Below are 13,782 nucleotides of genomic sequence, written 5' to 3' on the forward strand. Positions count from 1 at the left end.
CCTTAATTTATCAATGAATCATTTGGTTTATGTAACAGTTGAAGTTGAACAGTTGAACTTTTCTACTTATCTAAACTGCTAGCAGACTGATCACAGGCTGTTAGCATTGCAGCTAGCTTGAAGGTCTAACAAACAAACCACTGATGGAGTCTAGTTAATTTGCAAAATGTGTGAAATATTGTTTATTTTTTCCCAATTATTATAGTTTATTTAACATTCTTTTTGTTATGTCAGCATGGTGCTTGTGCACATTTATGTAATTTTTCTTCTTTTTGGCTCTCAGACACTGAATAAAGAGAACACAGTGGATGACAACAGAGAAAAAAATAGAGACACAACTGTTAATAGAATTACGTGTGTATTGAAAATATCATGAATTTTATTTCAGAATAGAGTACAGTTTTGACATGAGTACACTTAAAACCTTTGTCATCCTCCTCATCATTTAAGAACAGCAGATTGTGGAGCTCTGGTCAGAGGGACTTGTTAGCATGGCTTGTGCCACTGTGTTTTTGTGGGAGGGGTGGTGGCACCAGCATTCTTTATGACAGCACCTTTGTTTGGACGGGTTGAGTCCAGCTGGCACCATCCAGGGTTAAACATTTGCACCACTTTGTGTCTGATTCTCAGCATTTACAGTGCCTTTGTGTTGTCGTGCTACCATTCGCCTAAATTAAACAGAATAAAAAACAACACGGTGCTTTGGCCTGTAAACACTCAACTCAGTTTTGTTTTGAGGGTCTTTGAACCACTTTGTGTTGACTGACAGGAATGTGAAGGAATGGATGCAAGTCATAAGGCATTAGGTTATATCCTGACTCTTGGGAATAAATAATTTTTTTCGCTTAATTTTTTTTTTAAATAGAATTTTTTAGAAGTCTGCCAAATCTTGGAATGCAGAAGTCTATAGTTCAGGCTTTTAGATCAAGTAAAAACTAATAAATACATGAATAATATAAGCATTCCACATACCAGAATTGAACATGAACATTGATGCACTTAAAAGTTTCTGCAATGACAATCACTTTTTGTAGGAAATCAAAGGGAAACCAGACCCCTTACATGGAAATAACCACAGCAACAGTTCTGATGGTCCAAAAGCAATGCACGTCACAACAACAGACTGCCCATCACAGTCACACAAACACCTCACTACAACACCTACTGTACTACAGCGTATCACCATGCATGGGGTTGGCATGTTGTTTTGTAACACCAGAACTGTCACATGACTAGCTGCGGCCAATCAGATATCTGCTCAGAATAAAATCTAGTAAGCGAAAAGCCACTGATGACACAATGTTTAAGAAACCTCCACAGTCATGGAACATGAAGAAGCAACATCGACCGGTGTATCTTTCTAAAGATGTCTGTAAATATGTTAGCGACTGGCATACTCTTGGCACTGTAATAATTAAAAACAAAGCATTAAACGCTCAGGCATTTTTTTACTTACTGTTAACTGGCAGTTAATGTTAAATAGTTCCTCCTTTCAACGATCACACAGGATAAATATAGTACATGTTAATCTGACTTTACAGTTTTGGTGTGCCTGAAACACACTGCAATTCCATATAGCACTAGTTGTCTAAAGGTCTGGGTTCCCTCACTCTTCCATCATTTGTATATAATAAAAAATTCCAACTTTCATCACTTTTCCTCCCAAAGCCCTCAGAGAGTTCATTTCTATACGAGAACTGTTAAAACTGACCTCCTGCATCTCATTCAGTGCTCCACTTCTTGTCGTTTCTGATTATTAATTGAGTTATACTTACATAAAAAAGATCGGCTATATGACTGATCTTACATGAAGAATGCACATCAAAGTGGCAAAAACAGCAGAGAATGACTTTTAAAATGCATGTACTTCAAATCTTTCCAAGCCCTTGGCTTGACTGAACACACACTGAATACAAATTAAAGCGAATGGCTTAGCAAAACATGTTGAGTTTGATTTTTTTTTTCCATCTCGAACAATTTGTTTAGTTACAGCTACAAAAAAACCACAAAAACAAGCAAAATGTGGTCAAGGCCGTCATGAAGCTGACGTTTATCCTCAGAGGATGAGAAATGTATAGCTGTCAAAGGACTGTGAAGCTTCTTCTTCATCAGGTTGTGTTTTGAAGCTGACAACAGATTTTAGCCACTGCGGTGGCTTCCATCTCCAGTACGCTGTATCCTGGCCAGGACCAGCTCGTGGGGCACTCTTTTGCAGTCCTTGGCCAGGCCCAAGAAGCACATTAGGTCAATGAAACAAGTGGTAAGGTTCAACTTCCAGCCATACTCGCTGGTTGCATAGTCATAGGGGAACGTGTGGTGGTAGTTGTGAAATCCCTCACCTGTAAGGTGCAGGAAACAGACATCAACGATTCCTCGAAGAATATATTCGTTTCTCATTATCAGCATACACAAATTTTGTTCTCACTACCTCTCATGTCATTCCAGACCTGCACACTATTGCCTGTCCTGGCTTTCCCAGCTGTAGTCCCCTAATCCGCCCCGCCTTTCACTTACATGTATTCACTCCCTGCTTTTTTCATTTTCCCTGGTGCTTCTGCTTCCTCTAAATTTTTGTAAATCAAATCTGATCATAAATCTAAGTAAATGTTGCATCATTAATCATACGATGACAAAATCGTTATTCACTTCACTTCACTTCACTTTGCTTTTACAGTGAGAGCATGATGTTGTAATGACTTACCTATAGCGCTGAAAGTGACAAATTTGTTCTCCCGGGGGTTGATGTGCTTGTCGTAGGGCCTGTTTCCCCACATGTGAGCTGCACTGTTGACCAGCCAGGAGGCATTTAGCACCAAAGTGTACCTCAGCAGGCCCGGGAGGAAGTACGCCACCCACAGAGACTCTCCCCACAGGTACCAAGGCACAATTGTAGGGATGAAGAAGCACATGATCAACACAGACAGCTTGTAATACCTGTTGAGGAGGCAAAAGGGCGGAGAGAAAAGAGTATGAAGCTGTTTACACAGTCCAAGATAAGAATTTAATACAAATGTGTATAGTTTTCTTACACGGGACACACTTTTTTAAACAAGACCAACCTTGAGTCAATCTTGCATGTACAAATGACATGTTTGTTTAACCAAAATGGCTAATTAAACCCAACTGTAGGCTCAGCTCTGTAGTCCTGCAGAAGAAGTTCATACTTCAAACTGCAGTCTTGCTTGACCTTTTGAGACCTAATACAGCCAGCCTGATATTTAACTGTTAGATGAAGTGTAATAATCAACTACTTACTTCCTTTGAAACATTACGACTTTGTCATTCAGCAGGTCTTTGAGCTCCAGCTTGCGCCCTTTCTCAATGACGTCAGGGTGTTTACGCACCAGGAGCCAGCCAATGTGGGCGAAGAAGAAACCGCGGACGGCGTTGTGAGGGTCAGCGTCTGTCTCTGAATATTTGTGGTGAACCCTGTGGTCTCGAGCCCATTCAAAGATATCATTCTGTGTTTCAAAGTAAAGACAGAGGTTACAATGGTGACTCCTGCCCTTTGCTGTATATTTGTACTGTACTGTCACATTTAAGCACCTGAAATGCCATGGAGTTTGCAACAGAGAGGAAGATCCTTAGAGGTAATGAAGCCTTGTAGGATCTGTGACTCCACAGGCGATGAGCTCCTGCAGTTATTCCTAAACCACTTATCACGAAACAAACTACAGCTGTGAAGAGAAATACATCAACAAATTAGTCTGACCACAGTCTACTCATCTACTTCTATCAAAAGTGCTTTATTGCTGCACATTTCCTGTGCTGGTTTGCATGTTACACAAGACAGTAACACAGCTAGACAATATTATTAATAATAATGACTGCATGGTTTAATAGCCATACGGTGGCTGCATTGATGATTATGTTTTGAATCTATTCAGCCATGCAGCTTGAGTCATCTACAAATTCAATATAATGCAATTACATAGTGAAGTGTAGTTTGTTGTTACTGCTTTTATATAACTCTGATATACAAAAACATGACTGTTTAGCCGTGACATGCAGAAACCTGTTATTTCAGCTTTTAATTTACTTGCCTTAGATTGGCATTTGAGGTTACGTTTAATTCTCTAAGGGCATGTGCAGTTCCCAGCTTTAAGATGCATGCTGTGACTTTAAATCTCCCTCTGATATATGCCTGATCTATAATCCCCCACACATGCAGGGCACAGCTGGAAGGAACCATGCACAGATTTTATGCAGCCACCTTCTATTTTTTACCATACCCCAGTGGTGAGAAAATGGGATTGGCTGCTTGACACAACAGGTGCCAAAAATATGATTTCCACTCAAGTTAAATGGTATAGCTTTAGCAGAAATGCTCTAACAGGTTGATTTTTGAGTATACTTACACCACAGCAAGGTTGCAGCAGATGCTGAGGGGATGAGATACACGCCATACAAAGCTCCTATATGCAACAAAGTCATCAGTATGACATTCCTCCATACTATGATCCTGGGAGGTTTGGGGCCATCTTTTTCTTTGTATGTGTTATCAAACGCATCGTCTCTTGCGGCTTCTGGAGGAAGATCCCCGTTGCTGGACTTGTGCTGCTGTTTCTTCTTCTCCAGCGTCTCCGCCTCCGTCATGATGGCTGCGGTGGTTGTTGGTGATGCCCTGAGCGGCAAAGATGAAGAAGGAAAATCGGTCAACGACGAGCTAACGTCACCGAGGCTGGAAAAAAAATTGAAACCCTCACACGATGAATATATTAATTATTTTTTATGCTAGCTTATAGCCCCCTGCCAGTTAGCTGGTGAGGAAGATGGTGGTAGTTTAAAAATGATGCTGACTTGTCGCTGACACACGACGTTGCATAACACAAGATATTTAGACCTATATGGAAAACAGAAATAACTCACCAAAAAACAGGCAGACGAGCAGAAATAACTGACGGCGCAGCTCAGCTTCACCTAAAACTACAGTAACCCAGAAAGGGAGAGTGATAGCTTCGCAGCGAACCCATCAATGAGAGCAAAGCTTGAGGTGCGACTGGCCAATCAACGCCTGGATGCCGCCTCAACCTCGGCCTCTGATTGGCTGTCTGTTTATCTGCTGTTCACCTTTTATTCATTCTCCGACAAACCAGATGTATATTTACCTCCCCTGGAGAGCGGCTGCTGTTGCTGTCTAGACGTGTATTGAATTAACAGTGTGCATATTTCCACCATTCGTGGATCTATTACAACAAATTTAGAAAAAAAGCATGGAAACAAACAAACCAACAAAAAAAACAAGTGAGTTACAGTACGGCAGCAGCACAGCCACCACCACCCCCGCCCTTCCAACATACAGGAAAAGAGGATGCTTGTTCTATCACGTCTTCCTCATCGCAAATGAAAATAATGGGAAAACAAACATTTTTATGAGATCGATATTATAAATAGCTTATGTATATGTATTTTCTCATCTTCGAATCGCTTCTATTTGCTGTTGTATTTCTTTAAATTATTTTATAAGGTTTAAGCTGTGTATTTCTAGCAAATAGCAAAACCTATGCGGCAAAATGAACTATTACAGGATGCATATTTAAAGTGGGGGACCACACATATAGGCGTATAATGTATGTATAACACACAAAACCACAAGTGAACGCGTCACTTTCATGACCTATATTTGATAACAGAGCATTTGGTGCCACCCTGCGGAGAAAAGGTGCAGCACACTAAGCCTTGGCCTTGTCGAGTAAAAGAAGGATGCTAACCTAGTTCTGCTAAACGTCACTGGTCTCCAGGCGCCCACTGAAAAACCTCTCCTGCACTGATAAATTTGTATTAACCAACTGACTGTCACTGGTCTGTTTTGCAGCATCCATGTGACGTCATCAGCAGGCGACTTTATTTACTTCTGGTCCAGTTAGCCGCTGCTGCTCTGCTGCTGCTGCAGCTGCTGCAATGGAAGTAAACAGGGACGAAGCGGAGCGCTGCATTGACATTGCGATTGCGGCCTTAAACAATCACCAGTCGGAGAAGGCGCAGAGGTTTCTGGAGAAGGCGCAGAGACTCTTCCCGACAGAGAAAGCCAAGGGTAAGTTAAAATGGCTGCTGCTGCTGCGCCTTGCAGGTGATGCTGCAGCCCCGGCGGCGGCAAGAGCAGCAGCATCACCTGCATCCCGGATGAAGTGCGCATGTAGCCGAGGCCTTTGATAGCATATCGGCTACCTCCATATTGGTTTTTTTGTTAGGAAAATTCAACTGCTCACATAAAACAATGTTTCTGTTGTTTTTATAGTTGTTGTTTACTCCTCCGGAGAGGTTCACAAAGAGTTATAGATTACTTGATTACTAAATTATAACACAGGCCCTCAAAACTTCCACCTCTAGACAACAAACAAACGAGAAACATAGTAGCCCCACTGACAAACATCCACAATACTTATTTTTGTAAAAAACCTAGATATCAGTAAAGGACTTTAAAAGCATTGTTCTAAGGCCCTCATGAATGTGGTAAGAAATCAATAACCTGTACAATCAAATTTGTTTATCAAATTTGTGATCAGCTGAATATTTGTCTCTGATTGTACACTAACATTTAATCTCTTCTAGTATTGCTGGATCTAATAGCAAAGAATGGATTTTCACCTGGACAAGGTGGCCAGTCCAACTTCGGCGGAGTTCCAGGGCCTCAGCAGTGGCAGAGCACCAGCGAGGACACCAGACCTGAAGAAAAGCCTTCAGACACGTCAAAATCCTACACGGCTGATCAGTTAGACGCTGTGAGGAGGTATGCAAGATATTTGAAAAGTTGTGTTTTTTGCTGGAGAAATTGTGGCATGTGACATTTTAAGTGTATTTCCTCTGTACAGGATAAAATATTGTAAAGACTTCTATGAAATTCTTGGGGTCCAAAAAGATGCCTCTGAGGATGAACTGAAAAGATCATATAGAAAGCTTGCTTTGAAATTCCATCCAGACAAGAATCATGCCCCAGGTGCCACAGAGGCATTTAAAGGTATTCAAATAAAGGTATTTATTCCTTTTATTGTAATTCTTAAAAAAACAAAACAATAACTCTATACATGTCCATTTCAACAGCTATCGGTAATGCATATGCAGTTCTAAGTAACGTTAACAAAAGAAGACAGTATGATCAATGCGGAGAGGAAAGAAGACATTGCTCAGGACACGGTGCAGACGACGGAACCTTCGATCCAGATATCTCACCTGAAGACCTCTTTAATATGTTCTTTGGAGGAGGTTACCCTTCAAGTTAGTAACACATTCAGTGTTTGTGTCACTATTATCACTTGTGATCATGTGTATATGAAGTGCCAGATGTGTTGCAATTATCCAGGTAATGCCCATGTGCACACTAATGGGCGGATGCGTTTCCAAAGGCGGGAGAGAAGAGAGCGACAGCGGGATGTAAGTTTAATTCAATGCAGTTTTCCATGTTAACCAGCAGGGGGAAGTCATGAGTTACGTTTGACTATGGTCTGTTCTGTTGCAGGGAGGCCTTGCACTCTTCGTGCAGGTTATGCCCATCCTCATCCTGGTCATTGTGTCCGCTCTTAGTCAGATTATGGTCAACAGCCCCTCCTACAGCCTCAGCTTCAGGCCGTGAGTGTGAAGAACATTTGCAAGGGATTTAGAGAATCCAATTCAATTTAGAATTGATTGATTTTTCAGTTCTTTGATTTGGAAACAACATCTTGATTCCGCATCATTTTGTTCTTGTGTGTTTGCTGGGTTCATGTGTCTGGCCTTTGTGTTTCAAATCTTTTGTGTTCTTTTCTGTCTGTGAGTCATTCTCAGCTCTGAGTCATGTTAACAGAGACAGACGGTGCCAGATCTGTCACTTTCCTGCTGCATTCTGTCCCATGATATCTCCCCCACACTGTCCTATTTTCTCACAGGTCAGCAGGTTACTCACAGAAGAGACTGACAGAGAACCTGAAGGTGCCATATTATGTGGGGGAGCAGTTCTCCAAAGAGTTCACTGGTGTGAATCTGAAAAATCTGGAGCGCACTGTGGAGGATGATTATATCTCCAACCTTCGCAACAATTGTTGGAAGGAGAAACAACAAAGTATGTTTGTTTGATTTAACCATGAGAATATGTTCTAATTTTCTCTTCTTGTATGTTTCATGACTTTTTTTGTGTGGTTTCCAACAGAGGAAGGCATGCTGTACAGAGCGCGTTATTTTGGAGACAGTGAACTGTACCAGAGAGCACAGAGGGCTCGCACACCAAGCTGCGCCAAGCTGTCCGAGATCACAGCTTCTTTACATGGTTGAGGATGCATTGAAAGCAAGTAAAGAGGATTTCTACATTTCAAACAGACTGATTGTCTCAATCTGAATCTCTTTTCTTCTTGTCTTCAGGGTTCCAGAATCACCACAAAAGATTACAGGCTGTAAATACTTAAGCTTTAACAACCAATTCCCTCCAACTGAGCAAAAAAAAGTGGCTCAAACCATGTGAGCGAACATCAAATATGTGAAATTAAAATACAACGGTAAAGGTTTTAAATGTAAGAATCACTTGGAATCTGTTGCCATGAACCGAACTGCTGTCAGCAGACATGTTGGGCATTAATTCAATCAATTACACAGCAGCTGAAGTATATGAAGTAGTTTTTACTGCCAGGTATGTTGTACTATGGCTGAGAAACCACAGTAAAGGCTTTTCTTTGTACTGTTTACCTGAATATTAGATATTATGGCAATGCTGTTTAATTCAGTTGAATGTTACTAAGCAACCAATAGCAGATCCATGCTGCACAGTAAGCTTCAACAAACACACTGATGATGCGCGCTCGCTGTCTTCTAAGTAGGTCTGAACATCACTGTATGATCTAATTGATGGAGGACAATAAATGTCAGAATTGATATGCATCTAGGTTATGCTTACATGCTATATTTTTTTCTTTTACAATTAAATGTTTACACAGTTTTACACAGGCTTTTAGCATAACAAAGTAGTCTAACTGCATCATTGTTAGCTAGTAGAAAAACATTACACACATCTTCTTTCTTGTATCAGGAAACCAACTAAAGTTGAATGATAACTAGCAAACTAAGCTCAAACAAAACTACACAGCTACCCTGCATGGATCTGATTTGGGGTTACTTTTTAACATTAGCTGACAGAGCCATTTGTAAACAGAAAGCTTGCCAAATTGCTGGATCTGTGCAGATGGTATTTTTTGGTGACAACATTACTAAGAAATCAATGTAGTGCTAGCCAGCTAGCTGTCTCATAGCTATACTGCATTGAAGTGAAATGTAAACAGCAAGCCAGATAATTTACTGACCAGATTAGATGGCGGTTTGATTTAATTGAATCCAAAATGGCAGTACTTTCCTATGCTAGGTAGCTAGCACTTAATATGTTAGCAGACCACTGTTAGCACCACATCCTTTGTATTTTCCTATATATATACATATATATGTCTGCAGCCTACTGAGAAATGGAATTTCTTACATGTAGAACCTTTAAATATTGTTTTGAAACTGAAAGCCATTTAACATATCCTGCTGATGTTTGAATGACCTTTTGGCAGCTGTGATGCTGGCAAAAGACACTTCATGAGAATGAAAAGCCGAACATAGTTAGGTCATACTGAGACTATTTATGTAGCAGATTCCACAAGCTTCCTCTCCTTATTTTTTGCACACACGTCAGATCATTGGACTGATTTGACATAATGCACATTCACAAACTATGCAGGAAAATTGTGAAACCTCTGATGAACACACACTCATGTCTAGAGTTTGTCAGACACTTGAACAAGCATCTTCTTCTGCTGTGTGCGTGAGATAACTATTAGAAAACATCCCTGTCACTTTTGCCTCTTTTAATTGTATTTAAGATGGAATAGTGTAACTTCACAGTAAACGCCAAGAGACTGAGACATGTGCCTACCCACAAAGTGGGACTTTAATGTCACTGATGGGGGAAAAAAAAAACAATGTTGATCACACTTTTTAAGTTTATAGTATGCTATTTATTATTTGTATTATTTATTTAAGGACTAGACTATCGGTACAGACCTTGATGCTCACCCTTTTCATGTTTTTACTCCCTGAATGAAAATAAATATGGATGCTGAAACGTGTTGTATGTGACTGGTTTGCTCTGTGCAGAGGAGGGGGAGGAGCCGCAAAAGCTCAGTCAGCATATTTGGCTTAGAAAAAAGTGTGCCGGCTGGCCAGCTGACTGAAAGTGGGAACTGGAAACATGGCTGTGTGCACGTTCACAGGCCGGTATGAAATGATTTGCCCCCTTTGGAAAGCAGACAAAGGAAGGCAATAATGGGTTGCTGCAAAGTCATATAAGATATGAGCCTGCAATGTCACCCATATTTTAACTTTAGCTTAAACTAAGGCTAAAAGCCTGTGTGGCAACACAGAACAGATAGCATGAGGAAAAGCCCTTTTAATGTTCATTCCTTTAATCTGATGAATGTTATGTAATGCTTTCTAGCAAAGAGCTTTAAAAGCACAGCACAGATACAGAAATGACGTCTATAAGAGGTAAAAATCCATCAGGAAGGCACCCTTTTAGAGTACTTTTGTTGTCTCCTGGGCACCAAGGAAGACAGACAAAATAAATAAATGCATATTTATTTATTTTTGGGTCATCAAAGCCCCAGGTGGAACCTTTAAGAGGTTTCTTTGAAGTTGCTTTAAATAGAATGCAGAGGACAGGGACCACAGAAAAAACGTGAGCACAGACCGAGCATGTAGACCATGTAGTCCGGCCCTGATTAGTGATTCATAATATATGACACTTCATGAAAAAAGACAACAGAAAAGATATTGTTATAAAAAAATAATTTATTACCATGAAAGTACAAAAACAGTGCAATGAGTATTTGAATATCAAATAAAGAGGAAAGCTGGACCGTTTCACACAAAAACAGGATCACACTTGAAAATGCTTACACACTATGCGTGTAGGCCTGGACTCTTAAACTGAAGGTTCTTCAGTTTGCGTCCAAGTACGGTAGATCAAACGGCCACGTATAAAAAAGAAAGAATGCAATGATGATAACAATATAGCTAGCTGCCACAGTATGGTTTCCATAGAAACTGAGGTACACACTTGCAAAAAATACCTATTTACCAGACATAGCATAATGGTGACACTTTAAAAATAGGAAGATCAGTGAGCAGCAGCTGCTCCAGGTACCATAAACATGAGCTCCTTTACAATGGGAACCGCAGGCTACATCATGACAGTCCATCCTTACACTTCAGAGGGAATCACATACGTGTAGTTACAGTTATAAGGCCCTTCTGTGAGCTTTTTCTGTCCCTTTTGCATTGCATTTCTCAACATTCCTCAATGAGCAGCTCTTCAGAACAATACAGTTTCTTCTTGATCACACGGAAACCAGTGCTAAGTTTAATAGCTTGTCTCACCACTGGAGTGGAAGGAGACTTTGTGCTAAAAAGTCCTTGAATTTTAGGCCACAGGCCGCCTGACTCGAGCCTCAACACCAGAGTCAGCTCAAAGGTGGGGACCAGGTAGGGGTCTACAGATAGCTGTCCCATGCTTTCACACACTGGCCCCTGCTCCACACAGAGGTCAATGAGAGCCCCTCTCAAACCGCAGGGCTCACTAGCTGCCAGGTGGAGGAGCTCCTGTCCGATGTGCTCCAGAAGTTTCTCAGGAATGAGCAGTTTGGTGCACCTTAAGGCGCAGTCTGAGTCTTTGGCTTCTCTGAGGCTTCGTGCAATAAGGTCCACCACTTCTTTTAGGATCATCTCCTCCATTGGATCATAAAACAGGTCATCGTTAGAGGGACAAAGATCACCGGAGACATCTGATCCTGAAGAAGAAACAGGACAGGTTAAAGATCTTGAAACACACATAAAGAAGACAAAGGATTAGAGAGGTTTGAAGGGCTGTTTACCTGAGTCCGAGAGGTCACTCCTGCTGCCGTTGTTGGACCCCGACTCAATGCTGCTGCTAGGAGATGTGCTGAAATCAGCCAGTCTTTGGACCAGTTTGCCCCAGGACAGCCTTCTGGGACTGCTGTCCACTGGAGAAGGAGGTGAGGTGCCCATATCGGTGGGTGTAAAGAGATCAGGCATGCTGGTCCTCTCCGTGTATTGCACAGTATCAGCTGCTCTTGGTTCAGCCGCTTATGAGGAAACAAAGAAAGCAGATAAGCATTCAACTACTGACATTCATTCCTACCATTATTCACAGTTTAACATTAAAATGAAACACAAATGGCTGGAATTTAATTTATTTTGCAGCAACTGAAATGTATGCAGCAACAACATTTTTAATTGACATTTCCTAGGATCTGTTTCACTTCAAATTAGCTATGACAAAACTGGCAAACAAAATACTTACAGTTAAGATTGAAGTCTTCGTTGTTACAGTTGGCTGTAGCTGTAGAAAATGAGTTCTTGAGTCGTTATTGTCTGCAAGAGCTACTGTCTGGAAACTTCCGCCTCTCGTCTGTTCCCCTCACCAGCTGCCAAGCTCTGCAGTCTTGTCCTGCAACAATGTTTATATATGGCCTCGTTAGACCACGCCCCTTCAGCCGAGAGAGCCAATCAAAAAGAGAGGCACGCCATCTGAGCTGTGTCTTGCCTGGTAACATGCCAGCAGAGAAGAAAGACAAACAGGAGGATGAGGAGGGGGGGTTGGGGTGATGAATAGCAGACCACGGTGTTGTTGTGCAAATGTACAGAGACTTGCCTGGACTTGCAAGGATCATATTGTCTTTATGTTATTTCTTTATAATATAATATAAAGGTATTTATATACTGCTCTGCTGTTATGTGCAGTTGTTCCTCGCAGTGCAGATTAAAGTCCACTGCAGGGCCGGGCTCAGCTGGCTCAGTGTTGCATTGAACATTACGTCACCTGTTTTGCTCAACCATTACATCAGAATTTTTTATCTGCACCAGAGAGATGAAAACAACACACAGTGAGCTACATGGTATCACACTGGCATTTACATCATTAAAAATGTTGTGAGAAATGAGTGTGTGAATGTGTGTGTGTGTGACACTTTTCTTTTGCAGCAATTCATGTATTCATGTCTCCCTATATTATATTTTATATTCTATTATTATTATATTTATTTAACAGCCATTGTTATGAATTAAACAGCAGAGCTGATTTCATGGAGCAAGTTCCGGAACATGAGTGAATGTGAATAACAGAAAAACACATAGCTGCAGTGTTTCTGTAGGATGTTGTTTGCATACTGGAGAGCAGCCAGATATATGCTGCACGTGAGTAGGCGTGGGATAGACTGTACTGTGCTGGAGAGGAACTGAAAGACATAAACACGTGTGGGTACAGTATGTTCTCAGGGGGATGTTTTAAGTTTTGGTAGGCAAAAAAAACAACTTTCTTTTAACAACAAAATCTTAACTAGTAAAAAGTACGAAAGGCCTCAGTACAAAGAAAAAAAAACATTCTGAGCAACAAGTTATAAAATGGATTCCTTGAAAGTGTGTTATAAAACAAACTATTGACCTCTGGAAAAGGAAATTTAAGCTGTAGCTGAAGGCGTGTCCTGCAAAAAGAAAAAGAAAAAAACATCCAGGGCCGTCTTTACAGTGAGAACAGTACATTCTGTATTGTCCCACCCTTCATTTGTCTGAAAACAATCATTCCCTGAGCAAGACACCAAGATCTGCATGTTTCCTTGAGGTCGGTGCGATAGAAGAAAGACACGAAAACAACCACATCACTAAAGACTTCAAATGAACATCAAGATTTAGTCATCTGTGTACGTACGATATATCGATATACGATATATCCACCAGGCAAAGCAATTTACAAATACCACAGTCATG

The 13,782-nt window shown here is 41.0% G+C and overlaps 3 protein-coding genes across 4 annotated transcripts; 1 reads left to right on the forward strand and 2 right to left on the reverse strand.

Annotated features, from left to right (window-relative positions):
- Positions 1 to 344: 344 nt before the first annotated feature.
- scd (stearoyl-CoA desaturase (delta-9-desaturase)) lies at positions 345 to 5,000 on the reverse strand. 2 transcript variants are annotated; one of them, XM_028431986.1, is made up of 6 exons: positions 4,870 to 5,000; positions 4,359 to 4,624; positions 3,547 to 3,677; positions 3,256 to 3,461; positions 2,702 to 2,934; positions 345 to 2,339 (listed from the first exon to the last, which is right to left on the reverse strand). In XM_028431986.1, exons 2-6 carry the CDS (start codon positions 4,594 to 4,596, stop codon positions 2,140 to 2,142), a joined length of 1,008 nt encoding a protein of 335 aa, XP_028287787.1. In that variant the 5' UTR covers positions 4,597 to 4,624; positions 4,870 to 5,000; the 3' UTR covers positions 345 to 2,139. The 2 variants fall into 2 exon arrangements, with proteins under 2 accessions (XP_028287787.1, XP_028287788.1); XM_028431987.1 differs by having other exon boundaries at positions 4,359 to 4,681; positions 4,870 to 4,957.
- Positions 5,001 to 5,775: 775 nt separating this feature from the next.
- On the forward strand, positions 5,776 to 10,010 carry dnajb12b (DnaJ heat shock protein family (Hsp40) member B12b). Its single transcript, XM_028431143.1, has 9 exons — positions 5,776 to 6,034; positions 6,553 to 6,730; positions 6,813 to 6,958; positions 7,042 to 7,215; positions 7,301 to 7,371; positions 7,457 to 7,566; positions 7,863 to 8,035; positions 8,123 to 8,257; positions 8,332 to 10,010. Exons 1-8 carry the CDS (start codon positions 5,902 to 5,904, stop codon positions 8,242 to 8,244), a joined length of 1,107 nt encoding a protein of 368 aa, XP_028286944.1. The 5' UTR covers positions 5,776 to 5,901; the 3' UTR covers positions 8,245 to 8,257; positions 8,332 to 10,010.
- A 758-nt stretch (positions 10,011 to 10,768) lies between these two features.
- ddit4 (DNA-damage-inducible transcript 4) lies at positions 10,769 to 12,471 on the reverse strand. The gene is made up of 3 exons (XM_028431050.1): positions 12,320 to 12,471; positions 11,871 to 12,101; positions 10,769 to 11,786 (listed from the first exon to the last, which is right to left on the reverse strand). The coding sequence occupies exons 2-3, from the start codon at positions 12,049 to 12,051 to the stop codon at positions 11,287 to 11,289; spliced, it is 681 nt and encodes a 226-aa protein (XP_028286851.1). The 5' UTR covers positions 12,052 to 12,101; positions 12,320 to 12,471; the 3' UTR covers positions 10,769 to 11,286.
- Positions 12,472 to 13,782: the final 1,311 nt, after the last annotated feature.

The sequence above is a fragment of the Parambassis ranga genome, chromosome 19, assembly GCF_900634625.1.
Source record: "Parambassis ranga chromosome 19, fParRan2.1, whole genome shotgun sequence".
Classification (NCBI taxonomy): Eukaryota; Metazoa; Chordata; class Actinopteri; family Ambassidae; genus Parambassis; species Parambassis ranga.